Consider the following 19,685-nt stretch of genomic DNA (forward strand, 5'->3'; position numbering starts at 1 on the left):
CTCAGCTGCTATTGATAATTGATTAAAGTCAAATTTCTTTCTTTCCTTGGTTTTATGTTATTGGAAACAGAAGGTTTTGGGATTTTGACTGTTTTAGATGTCATCTTGGGCTTTGGCAAAAATGATCATCAGATTAATCGATAATGAAAATAATTAGGTAGTTTCACCCCTATAAAATGTTGTCAAAATCTTTTCCATTTAATTTCTGTTAATCAACCAACCGATTAATCAATTGATCGTTACAGCCATATAGTAATCCACAACAATTCATGAAAACAAACTATTTGAAAACACATTTTACTGCCTGAACTGCTAAATATATATACGTTACACTACCTTTTTTTTTAAAAAAACTTTTATAGAGCTTAAAGAAAATCGTCATAGCTTTTAGACTGTTTGTTTGTATTTGTATTTTATATGAAATGTATTAAGAAACAAATATCACACTGCTAGAAAAAATAAGATAAATGACAAAATATCTAGCTGGCTGATATATTTTATTCACTTAAAAACAAAAAGGAGTCTGACATTTGATAAGAATCCCTTGATTTATTGATTAGAATTATGACCAAGATATGCTTTTTAAACTACGTAATGTCAACACTGTTCCTGTATTGTCTCAAATATATATTTGGCATTTCTGTCTTGTAACTCTTTCTTTATCTCTTGTAACTTATCGGCCGATAAGATTTATCTTTAATGAGCTAATTTTGGCCTGATTTAACGATCTACGACATGTTTCACCTCTTTCTTCATATAAACTGAACAGATAGAAATCGTTTAAATGATGTTTCGGCACATGAACGACTGAATCCTTTACCTATCCTGTACAAGAATTTCTTATGTAAGTTCTATTTTATTTTATTCCACTTTAACTTTTGCATGTGAAATAAGCTGTGAACTCGATTTGAACTGGCTTAAAAAAATAAATCTCAACTTTCAATTTGAGAAAGCTGCAGGAACTCGCCGAAAATGGTGGGGTGGGGGGGAGGCGCCCTGAGATGATACTTCCACAGTCTACTGTGTGACCTCCAGCCTGGCTCCTTCTCCCACTTGAGATGAAAGGGAGAGGAAAGGGAGGACGGGGAGCGGAGCATATTTGGGATGGTGTCGGTCTGTGTTTGGCCTGCACGTACATTAAGAGCATGTGAAAAGCAGCTTATCACAGGGGAGGAGAGAGAGCAGAGACAAAAGAGACCCATGGATGTACATTCATTGATGCACTCCAGACAGACTTCCAAACAAAAGCTGCATGAAAATGCTCTCAGTTTACTCTCTCTCTCTCTCTGTCTCTCTCTCTTTCATTCTCCCTCGTTGTGTATTTTCTTTGTTTACCACCCTCCTGTTTCTTAAACCGGTCAGACTTGAAAATGGGGGAAACGCACCATAATACACCTCAGATGTAAAGTAAATGTCACTGCTATTGGTGTATGCATCCATCCAGCGATGGATAGTGATGGATTTTGGGTCATCCATTCATTTGTGGCAAAAGCTGTCCTGTAGTTTATCTGTCAGTGTTTATGGCATTTTGGATTTGTGTGTGAGAGTGACGGGGAACATGGGGAAATGTTGTGATGTGAGGTAAAGTTGGCCGGTTGTTGGTAACATGCGATGGATCTTAGACTGCTGTCCGACCAGGATGACCCCACTGTCTATAAATCTTATAAGGAAAGGAATGTGCACCCTCGTTGTGCAGCACCGTGTCTTTTCTCAACATGTTCCAACTTTCAAATCTCGTCACTGCCGCACATGCGCAGACCTGTCCCGAGATCCTGCGCGATGACCTCAGCGCTGGCTGCTGCTCGGCTATGAATGAGCGAAGCTGCTCTGAAGTCGGTGTTTATGGAGGGCCCCGTTCTCTCGGAGGGGAGAACCAAAGTTAAATAAATACTTGCTCCATCCTGTCTGCATTAAGGGCCTGCACACATGGCTTTGACGTCAGAGTGACATTAAACAGGGTGGGGTGGCCCAGCCAGCTTCAACAAGCATGTGCACACGCACACACACTTGCATACACATGCACACTTGCTATTAAAATCCCTGTCTTACTTGACTTACTTTTCTCGTCAGTCTCTTTGTCTTTTTTTTGTCATTTTCGTCAGTTCCGCTCTCTGTCTTTCCTCTTTTTCTCACCCTAGGTGCAGGTGACATTTCTCACCCTTGTGTCTTTTGTGCAGCACAGAACACTGTCACTTTCAACTTTTATTGGCGCTACATATCTCAGCACTTAAGATTTAAGTTAATCTCTGACAGTTTCTTACTTTTTGTGGAGGTGGTTTGGCTGCATTCATCACTCATTCAGTTTTTTGGCTCAAGTGTGTGAAAGGATTTCTCCTGCAAAAAAAACCCACCGGGTACAGCTGGTTATCTTCAGACAGTGTGTATGATAGCCAATCCAACATTTAACTCTAACATTAATCTTTGCTACTTCTCCTTTTTTCTCTTTTCCCTTAGAGATGCACAGCACAGAGAGATCCACAACACAAGACCATTGGGATGTTATAAGCTTTGATAACCTGACATCAACAAGTATTTGCGTAATGTTGCTGTTTAACCATTCAAGGTGTAACGGTAATGAAATGTGTCACCTCTATGAATGGGTGTGCTACTAGGATGTTTTTATCGAGGTGAGAGCGTGCACGCTGTACATGCAGTATGCTTGTGGGTGTGTTGTTGTGAACCAGCCGCCACAACAACGTGTGCCATAATGATAGTTGAGGGTTTAAATCTGCCGACTCTGGAACCAGATGTGTGGCTTTCTGCCCTTAATCTGACTCCATCACTAATTTTCTACAATCTAAATAAAAATTAAACCCACAGAGGAGGTTGACTGCCTGTTTCTTTTCATGATAAAAACCAGAAAGAAGAGATGCCTTGTGTCTTGGTTACAAAAAGTTGCTTCGAAGAAGCAGAGTGCGATGTTGGTTCACCCATTCATCTGTGGCCAAACCTCTCAAACATGACGTGTTTTATTTTATTGTTTTTTTTTTTGTGGCAATTTGCTTATCGACTGTAGTCTGATGGGAGAAGTCTGGTGTGGAATGAGTTTTTTAAAAAGATGTAAAACTACTAAATTTAACATACCAACTAATTATCATCTCACATTACCAGAGAGGAATTAAATTTACTGCACAGCGGTGCAGCAATAAGCAAAGTAAATACCTCAGTTCACCCCTGATGGAACTGCTTCTTTAGACTCACACACCAACACACAACCCCCCTGCTGGTGTAGGAATGAGCATCTCAGTAAAATATATGGGAGCGACCCCGGTCCTCTGAAGAGTGTTGTTGTGCCTAGAGGTCGTTCACCCCCCCCACACCAGGGTCATCTCATCTGGTGAGAGGACTATGCAGCACCACTGTGTGTGTGTGTGAGTGTGTATGACATAACTAATGAATGTTATGTTAAAATAATGTTTGACTGAGCTCTAGGGAAAGAGCCCTGCGCGCGTGCGCGTGTGTGTGAGACAAGATGTGTGTGTGTGTGTGAGACAAGATGTGTGTGTGCCCCATGATCTTTGAAGCTGATGACATTCTTCACCACATGCTCTGTCATGATGCATAGAGGCGACTGGTGAGATGAACCAGCTGTCCCTGCCTCTGGTCACTGCAAGGTCAACATGCTGACACACACACACACACACACACACACACACTGACACCGACGCTGGATGCCTTCTTCTTCTTGTGTTGAAAATGTCAACCGTTGGATGTGGTTAAAGATGCCAAGTGCAATGTTGAAACAGTGACATGACTGATGGACTAATTGAAATCTGTGTGTGTGTCTCAGGTGGAGGAGGAAAGAGGAATGGTCGCAGTAAGAAATGGAAGGAGATGCTAAAACTCCCCCACATCAGCCAGTGTGAGGAGCTACGCCGCACTATCGGTATGAAACTGGGAGTGTGTGTGTGTGCATGTGCATGTGTGTGAGGCAGAAAGATAACGTGCCATGCTGTGTCGTTGGGGTGGGCCTGGCTGCGGGAGGAAGTTCAGATTGGACTTCCTTCCTATTTCTACCCGTCTCCACCCGCAGTTACAGGCAGGGGACAGGAAACGGTGTGTATAAATGTGTGTGTGACTCAGGGAATCCGTTTGCAGAGCCGTTTAATCTCCAAGTCTCTTTTAACATTAGGTGTGTGTCTCACTGACTGTCTGTCTGCTCACACACCAAATCAAGACGCCTTCACTCCTCCCTCCTTCCTGTTCTTCACATCCAGATTTGACATGAAAACAGGGACAGGATTCTCTCTTTGTGGCCCAGACAAGTGCCCTACTCGAGGCTACATTATCTCCTCACCCCCCTCGCCCACCCTGGTCCTCTGAATGCCACAGCACTCTGTGTCTGTATGTGTGTGTGTGTGTAGTAGTGCGTCACAGCTATCTCTGCCAGAGATTGCAGTGCTACCCTCCCCCACATACTCTCCCTCCCTCTTTTCTGTCTCCATGCCTCCCCCTCCCACTATCTGTATCTCCCCCTCCCTCTCTCCACCACTTCAGAGCAACATAAGAGTGGCAGAACAGGAGAGTTATGGAGAGAGCGATTGAGAAACAGAAACAAAGAGAGAGAGGCTTTTACAACGGGGGGAAAGATCTCTTAAGGACAGGAGAGAGTGAGAAACAGCGGGAGGAAAGGAGGGAGCGAAAGAGATGCAGATGCACATACTCCCTAAGGTGATATCTCTTACTCAGCGTTGATTGTGTTCCCTGTCGTTTTGTCTTCATGTTACAAATCATCACTCACAGTAATGTAATTATTAAAAACTTGAATCTATCCGTCATCTGTGGTGATAGATCACCTGCTTAAAAAACGGCACATAAATGCCACCTTAAGTGTGAACAAACGTACTTGTCATGTCTTACATATTTATGGCCATTTGGATAATAACTTTACGTAGGATTCTAAAAATGGACTATTAGTGCCTACACACACATGCGCACGCGCGTGTGTGTGTGTGTGTGTGTGTGAGTGTGCATGCACACGCAGCAGCTGTTGAGGGTTACCTACGTCACTATTACATAGACACTATTGCATAATTTCCCTATCACACCGAGTGCAGGATCAAAATAATCCCCTTTGCTTACTTAAACACACAGACGTGCAGGCATGTACATGCACACGTACGTACGCACGCACGCTCACACAAACACCTGTGCGCAGAGACGCACACGCGTGCCCTTACGCAGTGTCATAAGTGCAGATAGAGGGATACAGTATAGCGACTGATAGCAGTGTCTTTGTTGTGTCTTGATAATGTCAGGCATTTGACCTTAGCCTTGACAAGTGTGCAGTACTTCTAGGAAGCCTAGATTACATTATGTGGGCTGCAGCCTCTTTGTCTACCAGCCTTAAGCCAGCTCTCTCCTCCTCCTCTGTCTCCTCTTCCCTTGATTCTCTCCTCTGGTGTCCATCCACCACATACAGTGCATGTGCACCAATTACTTTTGATCACCGCTGTCTCTGCCTCTAAAGTGTGTGCACATTTGGCTGGCCATTCACCGTCTCACTAACTCACTCAGTCTCGGCCTAAATTGGCGTTTTAATTAAGTTGTAATTGCAGCTTACTTCACTGGCACAGGCAGTCACTAGTCCATGCTAGTTCACCCTCTAAAACTCACTTCATTCATTTCAGTCCTTTTATTTTCCTGTCCCATTTTTCCCTGACACCTTGCTGTCTTGTACCTTCTCAGTCTCTCTCTCTCGTCTTACTTTCACAGTTGTTTTTCTCCAGGACACAGGAGAGGGTTATCTTACGCAAAGAGGAAATTTTTCGTCGGTGGAATGCTGGCCCATGTTCTCATATTCAAATGATTTAGAGACTGGAATCAGACGCACATAAATGCTCTCACACACTAAACCCCTGAGCCAAGAAACTGTGGTTTCTTCTCAGGTCTTGGCTCACCTGCAAAACTAAGGATCCTGTTACAAAATGCAGACTGTGAACATAAAAAGACCAATCTGTGAACTACATCTAAGAAACAGGCAAGATGAAGAGAAGGAATGGGCAAAGACGCATGTGATTTAGCATTATCTCTATCTTGACACTTGGACATGAACAGAAATTTAAACCATTAATGTTCTATGTCTAACCTGCCAAGGCTGCAAAAACTAAAGACATCTCAGGACTAAAGTATTCATTCAGTGCTCATCAGGTTCATGACTTGCCTCTGTAGTAGCCGTTGCTCTTACAGGAATATGCTATGTTTTCAGAAACTGACTTGTTTACCATTTAAGCTCTGAAAACATAGATGCTAAAGTCATTCGCGTGTTCCTGGGCGTAGATTGTTGCCAAGTTCCAGTTCTCTGTGTACCGTTGAAATGTAAACAAATTATGACAGAAAATAACACAGTATAGACAGCATGGCTTCGACAGCTCCCCTCTATTTAAATAGTGAATGTCCCATCATTTATTCATATATATCTTAATTAATATCTATATCTGAGTTAAAGAGACACTTCTCCATCCAGTCATATCCACATATTTATCTAAATTAACTAAATAATATGAAAGTATGTACATTTTCTTTTCATAAAAAACATCTGTAAATCATTTACCAAGTGTTATAAGCCTATGAATACATGTCATGAAAACTGAGAAAGAACAGCCCAGGATTAAAAAGGTCACATTATATTAACTTGAACAATAGACCATCATTTTATCATCAAACCATCACTGTTCTTAATTTGGATCATGCCTGTTGCCAACCAGAGACACGTGGATCATTTTGATGTCAGATTCGCTGCTCAGTGGGCCACTTACTTAAAAACATGGAAATCCTTTCAAGTGCATTGCACAACAGTTTCTGTGATTTGCATTACGCAAATCGGAGTGTGTCACCTCAAAGAGTGTTCAGTTGTGCTGTGAATCAGCAGAGGCTGGGATCAGATGGGCTCTGGAGTGGCAGGAAAACACTAGCAATTAGAATGAAACCAACCTGAAATCCTCGCAGCAAAACCTGTTCTCGAGCACTGAAACCTAAGCAGGAGGCTCTTTGTAAACTAGAGCGTCAGCCCAGTGTCTTTTAAATGTGATTGGATAATGATATGCAGATGGGGATAAACCCAATTCCCATGAGATAATATGAACTAAAATAAGTAATCTGTCATCTCTAGTTTTTGAGTTGCTGAACACCAAAAGCTAATAATCCAAATCAAGAGCTAAACTAAGTTCATTTTCTTCTGAGCCAGAGTGGAAAAGTTGACTTTATTGAATTTGGTTGGTTTAGGTTCACACTGTTCATTTGCAAATAAACCAGCTCATAAACAGAAGTCATGTGTGCTCACAAGAAGCTTCTTGATTCGAGTGTTGATAACCTGTTCAGCGGCAGAAATGCAGCATTTCGAGGGAAGTCAACACATTAGTTTGCATGGAAATAGAGAGAGAGAGAGAGAACCACATTGTCAGGCATTGTGACACAGCTCTGTGGCTATGCACAACTCAAAGGGACATTATTGTCGCCTGTCCAGATGAGTCGGACTAAAGGAGCAAACACTCAAAAGTTCAAATAAACTCCAAACATTTTTGCTCTAAAGACGCCCTAAATTTGCCCTCATCAGCTTGTTGTGCGAGGGGCTTTCCCAGCTCCTGCTCACAGCTAAACACGGCTGATAGGGAAACACCAAAGCAGGTGAAGTGCAACGCCGTGCAGTTTAAGATCTCTGTGTGAGATTGTATGAAAGAGCTTTTGTTCTTCAGATTTAAAACACAGCGGTCACACAGTGGAAAGGGAAGCAATAAAAAATATTGTATCTGTGCACTCTGCTGTTTGCTCACCAGAGTGATAACTTTGTTTTTGTGGTCGTGCGAGCGGCGAGTTTGAATGAGAAGCGCTGAGCTGCAGAGTGGAGGGGAATGCTGTGTAATAAACAGTGCAGCTGGGAGGGCTGTTGTGGAGATTTGATTTACTGTTGGAGCTTGTCCTGTAGCTGTCACCACTCAGAAATGTTCATCCCATGCATCCCTCCTCCTCCTCCTCCTCCTCCTCCTCCTCTGTTGGCAAGTGCGCATGTGTACATGAATGTGTGTGGCCTATTTTTATTTGTATGTTTATGTTGTGTGTGTGTGTGTACGCGTGTCCGTGCTGTCAACCAGTGATGGAAAACGTCCTGGGTCTTCTTCCTCATTTGGTACCAGAGGAAATATGACTCAAATGGACGCCATTAGTCCTAATAGGCTTGGGCCAGCTGCACGGGAGACACAGACACACACAGACAGCACGCAAACACACATACAGGAAAAACAGACCTGTAGTGTATTTTGATTTTGGCATGTTATAGCATAAGCAAATGTACTAATAAAGGGACAGCTTGTGTTTTGAGGAAATTTTCCCTTTCTTATTTTCTCTTTCTCTAAACTAAAACACACATTGTAACATCATGAATATGAAGTTGCTAATTATGACATTAATAAGCATATGAGATTTATAGGATATTTATATATACATATATTTTCTTCCATGGTCCTGAATAGTAAAGTTGAAGTGCTTGTCTGTTTTGCAAAGGTAAAACTTTTATTTTGATGGCATTCAACACCTTCTGCTCCTACTGAGCTGTCCTACGAGTTCGCTTTTACAGGCTAATTATGATGTTGTATTATGGTAAGTAGAAAAATTCCTGTTTTCTTGCTTAAAATGACACGTCATCCAAATTTACTATCCAGTGCAGTAGTAAGTTTCATTCTTGTTTGGAATAAGAAAAGAAAAACTCAGGTTCATGTTTCAGCTTTGAAAAAATATACTCTCACATGCTTTTAAAATGAGGCAGAAATATGCTAGTGTAACAGTTGCAGTCATACTCATTTCTATGTGATGAATGTTTACTTTTGTAGCACGCCTCAGATTAAAGCAGCTTCCGGTTCCAAATACAGGTAATGTTAGGTTAAGTGAGCATGCTAAGCTAGGCTATCTGCACAACTGCAAACAGAGGCATGAAAAAGTCTTCCAAAGGTTGTTTGTCACTCTGGGTGAGAAGGAAAAATGGTCCAAAATGTACAAACCATCCCAGTTATAACTCTGTTATCTCTCCTAATGTGAGGCAACATCTTCTCATGATTGTTTGGTTGCTCATCTGTAAAGACTGATTTTCACCCTTTCAGATTTTTTTTCTTAAATATTTCAGTGGTATAACCTACACACTAGTTTACAAAAAAAAAAGCAGAAGATGAAGATAATTTTCTGTAGAAGATTTTTTTCCCCATTGTTTCCTACTCATACTTTCAAGAGTCATCCAATGGCTGCTTGCAGGGGTCCAGCCCTCCTGGTACGGTGCCGCTGTTATGGTACACTATTATAGCGTGCTGACATTCCTCCATCTGTCTCCCCCTTGTCTCCCTCTCCTGTCTTCCTTACAGAGAGGGACTACACCAGTCTGTGTGAGAAGCAGCCCATCGGTCGGCTGTTATTCCGTCAGTACTGTGACACCAGGCCAGAGCTGAAGCGCTGCATCGAGTTTATGGATGCTGTGGTGAGACTATGAGAGAACCTTTTACCATTATTTTGTTTATTCTCTCTTTGACACATCCTCTGTTACTTGCCAATCCACGTCTCTTTGTCTCAATCTCTCTCATCTGATTCGTCTCCCTGTGATTTCTCCCATGAGACTGGCCTGAGTCCGACCCTGCAGAGCAACAAATAGGAGAGGAACGTCAGTGCTTGGTCGCTTTTCCTGCTCTTGGCAGGAGCATGGGGTGGTGGGTGGGGTGGGCGTAAGGGGCGATTAGTGACTTAGACAGGCTGTCAGAGCAGACCCCTCCCATTCCTCCATGCACTCCTTCCATGAGGTCAAGCCCACGTCAGAGACAGGTCCCCCGGGTGAGCAGGCAAACACAGGCCCGAGCTTGTGTCTAGGCCCCTGGAGGTATGCGGCGAAGGAAAACAGGGGAATCATGCTTATTTAATAAGAACATACATTAGTCTTTTCCAAGGTAGGCAGACAGGCACGTAGGTGCGCGCTCTGGGTGTGACACATAATCGCAGTGACTGACAAAAATGCAAGAAGTGAAACGAGCAGCATTTTAGAGCTTAACGTTGGTCCCACTGAGGATGTCATGCCTTGGCTGCGATGTGTAGTTGCACAGCTCGGCCCCATTCCATTCCACAGAGCCTGTTTTCAAACAAAACACACGGCTCAAAGCAGTCAAACTTCACACCATCTCCCTGCCCTCGTACAGCCATATTTGACCAAAAACACAATCTGTGATGGTGCGGTGGGGTGAAAACCGAGGTCACACCTAGGAAGGTGACAGATGAGTGAAACGTGAAGATGAACTTGGTTGCCAGTTTGCTGCCTTACCAACATGAGGCGTTTTATCAGAACCAACATCTCTCTATTTGTGTTAGTTAGATTTCTTCCTCTCGTGTCCCTCATTAACCCCACCACCTCTCTCAATCCCCCCCACCCCTCAGCCATCGTCTCTCTCTCCCTCTCTGACCATATTTGGACAGATATTATAGGTGGCTGAATGAATATGGCCTCCTGAGCTGGTGATGTTGTTCACACTTCTGTTCTTCCCTGACAGGCCATGTACCAGCTAGCTCCTGACGAGAAGAGGCGGGACTGTGGACTGAATGTTTTAGACACATACTTTAATAATGGGGTAAGACGCACGCGCACACTTCCGTAATACCAGAGCTGGCGGATAAGGAAACTTAAGAAATGATTCTGATATTAGTTTAAGCTAATATGCGCTCAATTTTGCAAAATTACCTCTTAAATCTTCCAGTTGCTCATCTCATTGACCTGCATTATTTCTTTATGGACATTGAAACTGTAACTCTGTATTGTATCATATGCGGTGGAATTCTGAACTTTTTTAACGTCAGTTAATTAGCATTATTAGTCGAGACTCTAATAACCTAATAAGGACTCACATGAACAAATGGAGTAAACAAGCTGCCCTAGAGTGGAATTTGGAGACATATAAGTATATATCACACACTCTTGTGGTTTTCCCATGTTGTGATCTCATCACCACCACACCAAGACCTTTACTACCTTTACTTACTTATTTTTATGCTTGGTGCATTTTGGTGCACAAAAGAGTTAACGGCGCCCTCACAGGCTTAAATGAGTTGGAGCAAACTGACCAAAGAGATGAGGTGAGCCCGCAGCCTTCGTGCCATGCCAGACCGTCCTGGTTCACAAACAGAGAGGGACACGTTAACTGATTTTCATCTGTTTTCGTAGCCTTGGCAGTCTGCGGCCATATTACACCATCATCCCACTTCATGCCTGCCCTTCTCTATCTGTCTGCATGTCTGTCTACCTGCCTCACACTCTCTCTGTATCTCTGTAACACTCAAGTCGGCAGCCCATCTGCCAGACATACCCCAGGATGTGGTGGCTGGGTGTCGGGAGAGGCTGGAGCAGAGTCCGTGTAAGGAGCTCTTCAATGACTGCACCAAGTAAGTCTCTATCTCCTCCACACATTTAAGATATCAGGTCCTTATAATCTTCGTTACCTGCACCTTTCAGTTGTTTTTTGGAAGCTTATGGACTGTTGTTTGACTGATTTTTTCGTTATGATTGTATCTCGCCATCAAAGTGCAGTGGAGCCAATAGAATCGGTTCCTTCAGAAAGCGTGTATGTGTTCTTGTAGACTGTGTGGACTAGTGCACCCTGTCACTAGTGATGATGAGGCAGCTGGCACCTGGAGTGCGCAGTATTACACACACACACACACACACACACACACAGTGGAGGCGAATGAAAAAGAGCAGTGGGCAGAGAGAGCATCCGGATGGTTGGCATGAAAACAACAGCCACCTCAGTGTTCCTCATACGCACACGCAAACACAGATTTACAGACGCATATGCACACATTCAAACACACACTCTCTCACACACAAACACAGATATACAAACACATGCACACTCTCACACGCACACACTCCTGCAGGTGTTTCTGCTTCCTGCTCTGAGAGCCAGGAGAAGCAAACAGACTGGGGATTATTACCCCGAATGTTCTTCTCATTGCACAGACACACGCATTCACACACCTCAGCGTAACTTTGTATTAACTCAACTCTGTCACAGTTAGTTTCTGCTGCCCAGGACGTCAGCTGAATGATATATTGTAAAATATTCATCATGATAAATCTAATAATTACAATTAATACATTTACAATTAATTACAATTAATTAATTAATTAATTACAACGTCAATACATTATATTTGATTTTACACAATTCCTGTCTTTGTGTCGACCAAACCTCTGACATGTTTGTATTGATTAAAGAAACTATTGATATCTGAACTGTACTGTGTGCTGATTGGCTGGCTGAACTTCTGGCTGGATATCATTGTTTTTGTAGTTTCTCTCAGCTTAATTAAAGGGAATTTAGACTATTTATTGAGAACTGTCCATCCATCTATTGTCTACACAGTTTATCCTTAAGGGTTGCGGGGGGCTGGAGCCAATCCCAGCTGTCATTGGGTGAGAGGCGGGGTACACCCTGGACTGGTAGCCAGTCAATCGCAGGGCCGACACATAGAGACAGACAACCATTCATGCTTACACTCACACCTAGGGGCCACACCTAGGGCTACCTAGTTACCAATTAACCTCACCTGCATGTCTTTGGACAGTGGGAGGAAGCTGGAGCACCTGGAGAAAGGTTCAAAATCTCAAATCACAAATGAAGCCATATGATAGGAATCTTCTTGCTGTGAGGCAACAGTGCGAACCACCGCACCACCGTGCTGCCTATTGAGAATTGTGATAGGAGTAAATTGAGGTTGTTAAGAGAGTCATAATGTTTGGAATTTTATTTGTTGTCCAGCCCTAACCAGAGAACTTCACATCAGGAAGCTAAAACCTGGGTAAAAAGCACTTTTTGTGGTCAAGTATACACTAAAGTGCTTTTAAAAAAGTTTGCTGGATCATCTAAACAATGTGGAAATGATTTGGTAGAAAATTATTTGCAGATGAAATGCGATCCAGGTCTTCTGCCATACATACAACACATTTCATTTTGTTAAAATTGTAGGAACCAAAAACATTAATGTCAAACAAAAGAGGAAGGATATATGACTGAAGTATATCGCATCAATACTACAGATACAACCCACCCCTCATCAGATCAGCAGGCTTCAAGAAAACAAACCCACATTTCCTCACGGCTGGTTTTACATTTCTGTAAAATCCCAATTTTTAGCCACACAAGCAGACAGATTTGGGTTGGAAATACTGCAACCAGCCTCTGATTCACTTGAGCTTCCCAGGGGAATACCGGAATCTGCTAGAAGGAACTCAGGAGAAGTGGGAATCGTGGTTAGGAAAACACTCAGTTATGTTCTCAGGCTGCGCTCCTGTTTTTGGCAAAGTACATGCAGAGTTGTGTGTTCAAGAGCTGTTGGACTCAGAAAGTGAAGGACCCATATGGTTCAGAAGCTTGTTGTGATGACCGTGATGGTCAGATACACTGTTAGGGTTTTATTTATTTATTTAATTTTAATGAATTTGTTTCTAACAGTTAGAGGAAATGCAGTAATGTGGGAATGACATCAAGCAAGCCAGCAAAACCTTTTATTTTTTACATTATCTACTATTATACTACCATTATTTATATAGCACATACATTTGGAAGCAAAATTTGATGCATAGCACGCGAGCTACCTTGGAAGCTGCCGCCACAAACATTATGTGGATTGTGGAAAGATAAAACATCCGTGTGTTAATCATAGGCTTGTTCATTTATCTTCATTATTGCGTGTGATGGCGAGGACAAAATGAGCAGTGCAGAAACATGACGAGATGTGTGTGAGTGTGAGAAAGAAAGCAAATGCTCTGGTAAAAGGAGGTAGTGGCTTGTTTGAGACTGATGCTGGAAAACATCAGTAGTTGAGGTTGAACACAGATGAACACAACACACACCTGTTGGTCTCCGTTTGGCATCGTACGTCATGGTATGTTGGCCCTGTTTCCTTTCCCTCTGCATGCATCTCTATTTTAACACCTCTGAGTAGTCAAAAGGGCACTGGGGAGGGCAGAGAAATGGTGCGAGAAAGAGAGACGCCGCAGAATTATAACACTGAAGTTCCACACTCGGTGCTGTGGGAAGCACGGCGTCCAGTCCATGCAAACTCTCTGACTTCCAGATTGAAAACAGAGCGAGCAATTGTGGCAGCGATAGGCCGGCAGACGGCACAGCATGAGGGCGTAAGTTAGAAAACACAGAGAGCAAGAAGGGAGAACTAGGGAAAAGTGAGGAGAAATGGAAAAAAAAAGTGTTGAGGAGAGCGTTGCAACAGAGTAGACAAACATAGAACAACATAGGCACGTGTTGTTGTCACTGAAAGCCTTGCAGCAGCAGCAGCAGCAGCTCAATTGTTTTTCAATGGGATTCCTGTTCATGTTCGGTCATCACTTCTTCCACTATCATTATTATTTATATTCCGCTGTGGAATTTTTATTTTCTTTAATTTCCTTATTCCGATATGTAATTCTGACCCAGGGCTTATTCTTTTTACTTTTTTTTTTTCTCAGAGGGAAAGCCTGTAGGAAAGCATGGTGCTGCACGTGGAAACGTGACTTTTGGCACAGACACACACCCACTAGCAGAAATGTATTAGCTCACTCATGGATTTTCTCTTGTTGCAGTGGAACATACGGTTATGTCATACCAAGAGTAAATCCTGGCCTTCAGTACATGTGTATCATGGGGTTTTGTGTATCGCTGTTCTTGACAAAGGTCTGTGTGCTGATTTTTCTCCCCTTTTCTTTTCCTCTCCCTCTCAGCTCCTTTCGTGTAACAAAAGCCATATTGTAGCTGTGTTTATTTCTACTCCCAGTGGTGTCTGTCTGAGGCTGGACTCCAAGCCAGGCACGGCTAGGCTCCTGCCTTTCTGGAACCCCTTTCTTAAAGTGTCCGGCACCAGTTTTGTCATGTTAGACTGAGTCAGCTCAGGTGACCTGATAAGTGAACATGGATGATAGTCTGAGCTGAGAGGCCATAGTTTGATGACCGATTTGAGACGGGACTTAATATGGGGGAAAATGTATGCTGTCGTTAAGAGTGCATTGAAAACATGGTATTGTATCTGTTGTGCTTACAGTGTAGACTAGCACTTAGCATGGGATTTCAATGAGCTTCATTGAGCTTTGATGTCCACGCTTTTAGTACAAAGTCTTGTGAGCTCAGGAACAGCAGAGGACAGTCTGATAAAATGCTGTAGACTCTGTATTTATGCTGCGAAGGATAGATGGACGTTCATCTTGTTTAAAGCAATTGGGTCCTATGATGACATAATTCAGTTTTCTTCTACACAGCGGAGCGTGCTCCCCCTGTGGAAACTCTCTACTCTGGAGCCTTTTGCCAAGAACAGCCACCCCAAGGCTGTTGGTAACCACAGGCAGCTTTCCTCATCCTCCTTTAGTGATGAAGTAATTTCAAAATATGGTCAAGGAAAATCTGCTTGCCTAATATGAGCATCCCTTCACATTTGGGTGGTAGAGGAGAGATATCTGCTGGAGCGTTTTAGGCTGACAGAAGAGGTTTTGATCACACTAGTGAGCAGGAGAGGAAGTGGTCCGGCTGTGTGTTGTCTGCTGTGGTTCAGAGGTAGTACGGCTCACCTCTGCAGTGCTGCACCGAAGTTTTTCATAGCTCTGTAGTGGATGATGATGCACACTGTTGTAATAGTCCTTTTTTACATTTGAACGAACCCCATACTAAAGATATTATTGATTTTAGGTGTCAAATCGTTTTCCACTGCCATGATCATCAGATAATCAGGACATAGATGTACCACAATTAATCTTTGGGAACCTGAAGTGATTGTCGATTTAGTATCAATGATTCAGTGATTGTTTGGCCACATATGGAGGTTTTGTAGAATTGTTTTACCTTTTTGAAGGCTGTAAAAAAACAAAAGAAAAAAAGCACTAGACATATCTGATAAAAATCGAATCAGCGAAACACTTGCTTCTATTGTGAAAATACAATTTTATCTCCTGTTATTTGTTTGAAGTTGCAAGTGTGACCAGTATTGCACATAATAGTTAAACGACAATTCTAACACCTCTTTGAAATAGATAGATTTTTTTTTTCAAGCCAGTAAAATTGTATGAAATCACCCATGTCACCCACAATTCACTGAGACGTGTTTTCCTAAGAGTACAAATGCAGACGTGTAAAACAGGCAAAGCTTTTGTGACATGCCTGTCTTTAGGTAATTAAGTGTACAAGTACAAGTACAAGCCTCTCTGCTGTTTCTATTGTTTGTCATGATGCTACTGCTAATGATGGATGACAGGCTTTTGTCTTATGCTGGATATACAAAACTCCGCATCTGAGGCCTGTATTGGCAACCTGTTTTTCTTGTTCTAATGAAATTGACCAGAACTTAAGATCTAAAATGAAAGAAAAATATAACTTTGAGTAACTTTGTTTGTTTGGCCTGTTTGTTCTTACAAACTGGCAAATGTTCTTTTTAATAAATAAAAATGAGGTTATGCATTCTTGTATTGTAGTGACTTAAATTTATCTTCACTTTCATCTGTCCCAGTGTTCAGGGGTGAGTGTTTGACTCTCCAGCTCAGCTCAGATGTGTTGACTGAAGAGAGAAGCTCTGTTTGAATATGTTATCAGTCGACAGCAAGGACAGTAGATTTTTTGAGACGCTATGATAACCAAAACATTTTTCCTGACCCATTTTATTTTTCACCACATCCCTTGAACTAACTGTAAACCTGTCTCAGTTCACTTCATGTGTGTTTGGTGCAACAGTGTCAAAGAGGACATTTTGTTTAAGTCAAACAACATCTGCAGTCAAAGCAGTGAAAGAGGACACTAATGTGAGAGGCTGGCAGGGTCATGTCAAAGGGTCATGTTCTTACAACTCTCAGTGGAGTGATGTTTGACGTACGGTCGGGAGATGATGAGGCTGTGACCTTTCCTGACCGCTCCTTTAACTTTGAACTTTTATTTTTGTGTCATCGTGGGCGTCAGTTACTTCACTCCTTCGACTTATGGCAGGTCTTTTTTTTTTTTTTTTTTTTTACAAAATGTTGTTTTAATAATGCCATAGACTCGGGCAGGCTCCCACCCACATTCATATGTCTGGTGAGGTGAGATTAGATGTTCCGCTTGACCTCCTGCTCAGTTAAAACCGGTTTCTCCAAAATCCCGTTTCCTGGTTAAGTCGAGTGGAATGCATCTGTTCAAAGGCATTTTTCATTTTTCACGGTGGTGTAACAGCACTGAGGTTTTTTTTTCCAGTCCTTCCACACAGATTTACACAAATGTGCGCACACACGTGATTCAGCGAGTAGTCAGATAAAGAGGATGTGTGTGTTTGTTGTCACTGTAAAGGTTAAAAGGCGCTTTTTTTTTTTTTGGATTCTCTGGTGACATGTGCATTGTTACATCTTTATTACCTTTTTATTAAATGATGATCAACCCTCTTTCCCCCTCTCTCCCTACAGAATAGTTCGTGATTATCTGAGTGGAGCTCCGTTTTCCTCTTACCAGGAGTCCATGTACTTCTCTCGCTTCCTGCAGTGGAAATGGTTGGAGAGGTGGGTAGTCACTGCTGATTACAAACTTAGTAAAGCAGACATGCAGACCACTCCTTTTTCCTACATAAAAATGACACCTGTGATCTTGTATGTTTTCGATATCTATTCTGCATCATTCATACTATATTTCTTTGTTTGCTGAGGACAGCAGATGTCCAAACTTTTTAGATAATAATGTAAATAATAATAAAAAATAGTTATAACCTTATTGATTTTTTTGTAAGTGGCAAAAATATGCTTGGAAGGAATGGAAAACAAACATTTCAGTATATACAGACTAGTACCAGAAAAGGTGCACTGGAACACAAAGGTGGTTCTGCCAATCAGTGTTTCTATGTGAGTGGTAAATAATTGATGATGCTTTGCATAATGGCTGGGTAACCGAAGCAGGGTGGAAACAGCAGTCATCAGTGTGGATTAATAATATATTAGAGCATTACTCTGTCTGCAGCATCACATGGTCTGGGAGAATGGCATAACCTATCAGTTATTTTGTCTCTCTCTTTATCATTTCTCTCTTTTTCTTTCTTCTTTCCATCCCCGCAGGCAACCAGTAACCAAAAATACCTTCAGACATTATAGAGTACTAGGAAAAGGTGGATTTGGCGAGGTGAGTGTCACTGCAATCACTTTACTGTGGTTATTAAAGTTTTTATGATGGATTCTGAGCCAGTGTTATGTTCCCTTACACAGCAAGTTTGGAAATGAGATGTTAATGTTAATGATTTAAGTTGCCACAAGTAGCCTTTAACACTTAGTTACCGCAGCACTGTTTATGTCTCCTCTACAGCAATGTTGCGTGGAGAAATCTATGGTGTGACACATTAACTTCCATTAGTTTTACTTAAAGTGTGTGTTTTTTATGCGCGCGTGTGTGTGTGATCACGTTTCCTTGCTGCTTGTTTTCCAGGTTTGTGCCTGCCAAGTACGTGCCACCGGTAAGATGTACGCCTGTAAAAAGCTGGAAAAGAAACGAGTGAAGAAAAGAAAAGGTGAAGCAATGGCACTAAACGAAAAACGCATTTTAGAAAAAGTTAACAGTAGTTTTGTAGTAAGTACTACCTTTTTCTTATTCAACCTTTCAACAGAAATGTACCTGTTTTGTCTGTGTGTGTGTGTGTGCGTGGATGTAGGTGTGGGTGTGTGTGTGTGTGTGTGTGTATGTATGTGGGTGTGGGTGTGTGTGAGAGAGATTACTTTATGTGAAAACATTGTTTGTTGTGGCTCCAGGATCCTGCAAATGAAATTGAATCACGTGTTTGCAAAGGTCGTCAATCAGCTCTTATAGACAGTTGTGGTGACTCGAGTTCTGCTTGTTTAATGGCTTCTGCGGTAGGTGGATGATCATGGGAGGTGGAAATAAACATGACAGGATAAAACCTGCAGAAAGAGGGGGGGGGGGGGGGGGGGGGGGCATAAAGTCACATGATATTATTGACCAGTTACAGGTGACGGTGTACTGCAGGGCAGGTTTCAAAGATGTGCAAACAATTGGTCGTGTTTACAGGCCAGCTTACATGCACATCAGAGCTGAATCTGAATTTATTTCCTACCTGTGCAAACATGCCGGATTTGATTTGATTTGGACCATACTGCCAGCCTTTAATCATTTGTGAATGTTTGTGCTGTCTAAAATGTGATTGAAATGTGTTTTGCTGCTATGATGTTTTAGTGATGTTTTCATATGCTGTTGCTGTTTTGTATATTTGTGTGCACGTGATTTTAACTTTGATCGATGGGCCACCTCTAATTCTCACTCTACACACAATCAGCTGAAAACTTATCCAAGAACATGATGAGGATAATAACTATAGAAGAAAGTGTTAATCCTGTTTGCAGGGACTCTCAAAAGTGAGTCAGAGTTCATCTAGATTCCTTTAAGGGTCCAAAAGTCCTTAAAACTTGACTGGAGTTCATTTGAGGCCAAAGTGAGTGTTTAAACATCAACTGTAATGAGCTGGCAACTGCATGTCAGAGCAGTGATCTGAACATAATATTTAAGTAAGTGATTTCTGAAACAATTGTAAATCAGTGCAACAATATGAAATCATTTCCAAAGAGTGGGAAAATCAGTTTTGACATTTTTTCTTTAATGACGAATAATGTCTATAGGAAACAATGTCAAAACTGATTTTCCTGGTCCACCAACCGGTGCAAAGGCCCTTAG

At 42.1% G+C, this 19,685-nt stretch overlaps 1 protein-coding gene across 2 annotated transcripts in view; it reads left to right on the forward strand.

Moving 5' to 3' along the window:
• grk4 (G protein-coupled receptor kinase 4) overlaps positions 1–19,685 on the forward strand; it is a 38,492-nt gene that overhangs the window by 7,945 nt on the left and 10,862 nt on the right. For both annotated transcript variants that reach the window (XM_070856364.1, XM_070856363.1), the window contains exons 2-8: positions 3,791–3,886; positions 9,348–9,460; positions 10,515–10,592; positions 11,300–11,400; positions 17,426–17,518; positions 18,065–18,128; positions 18,429–18,569. In XM_070856364.1, the coding sequence (XP_070712465.1) occupies positions 3,791–3,886; positions 9,348–9,460; positions 10,515–10,592; positions 11,300–11,400; positions 17,426–17,518; positions 18,065–18,128; positions 18,429–18,569 (686 nt within the window). The remainder of the gene's footprint in view (positions 1–3,790; positions 3,887–9,347; positions 9,461–10,514; positions 10,593–11,299; positions 11,401–17,425; positions 17,519–18,064; positions 18,129–18,428; positions 18,570–19,685) is intronic.

Source organism: Pempheris klunzingeri, chromosome 3 (assembly GCF_042242105.1).
Source record: "Pempheris klunzingeri isolate RE-2024b chromosome 3, fPemKlu1.hap1, whole genome shotgun sequence".
NCBI lineage: Eukaryota > Metazoa > Chordata > Actinopteri > Acropomatiformes > Pempheridae > Pempheris > Pempheris klunzingeri.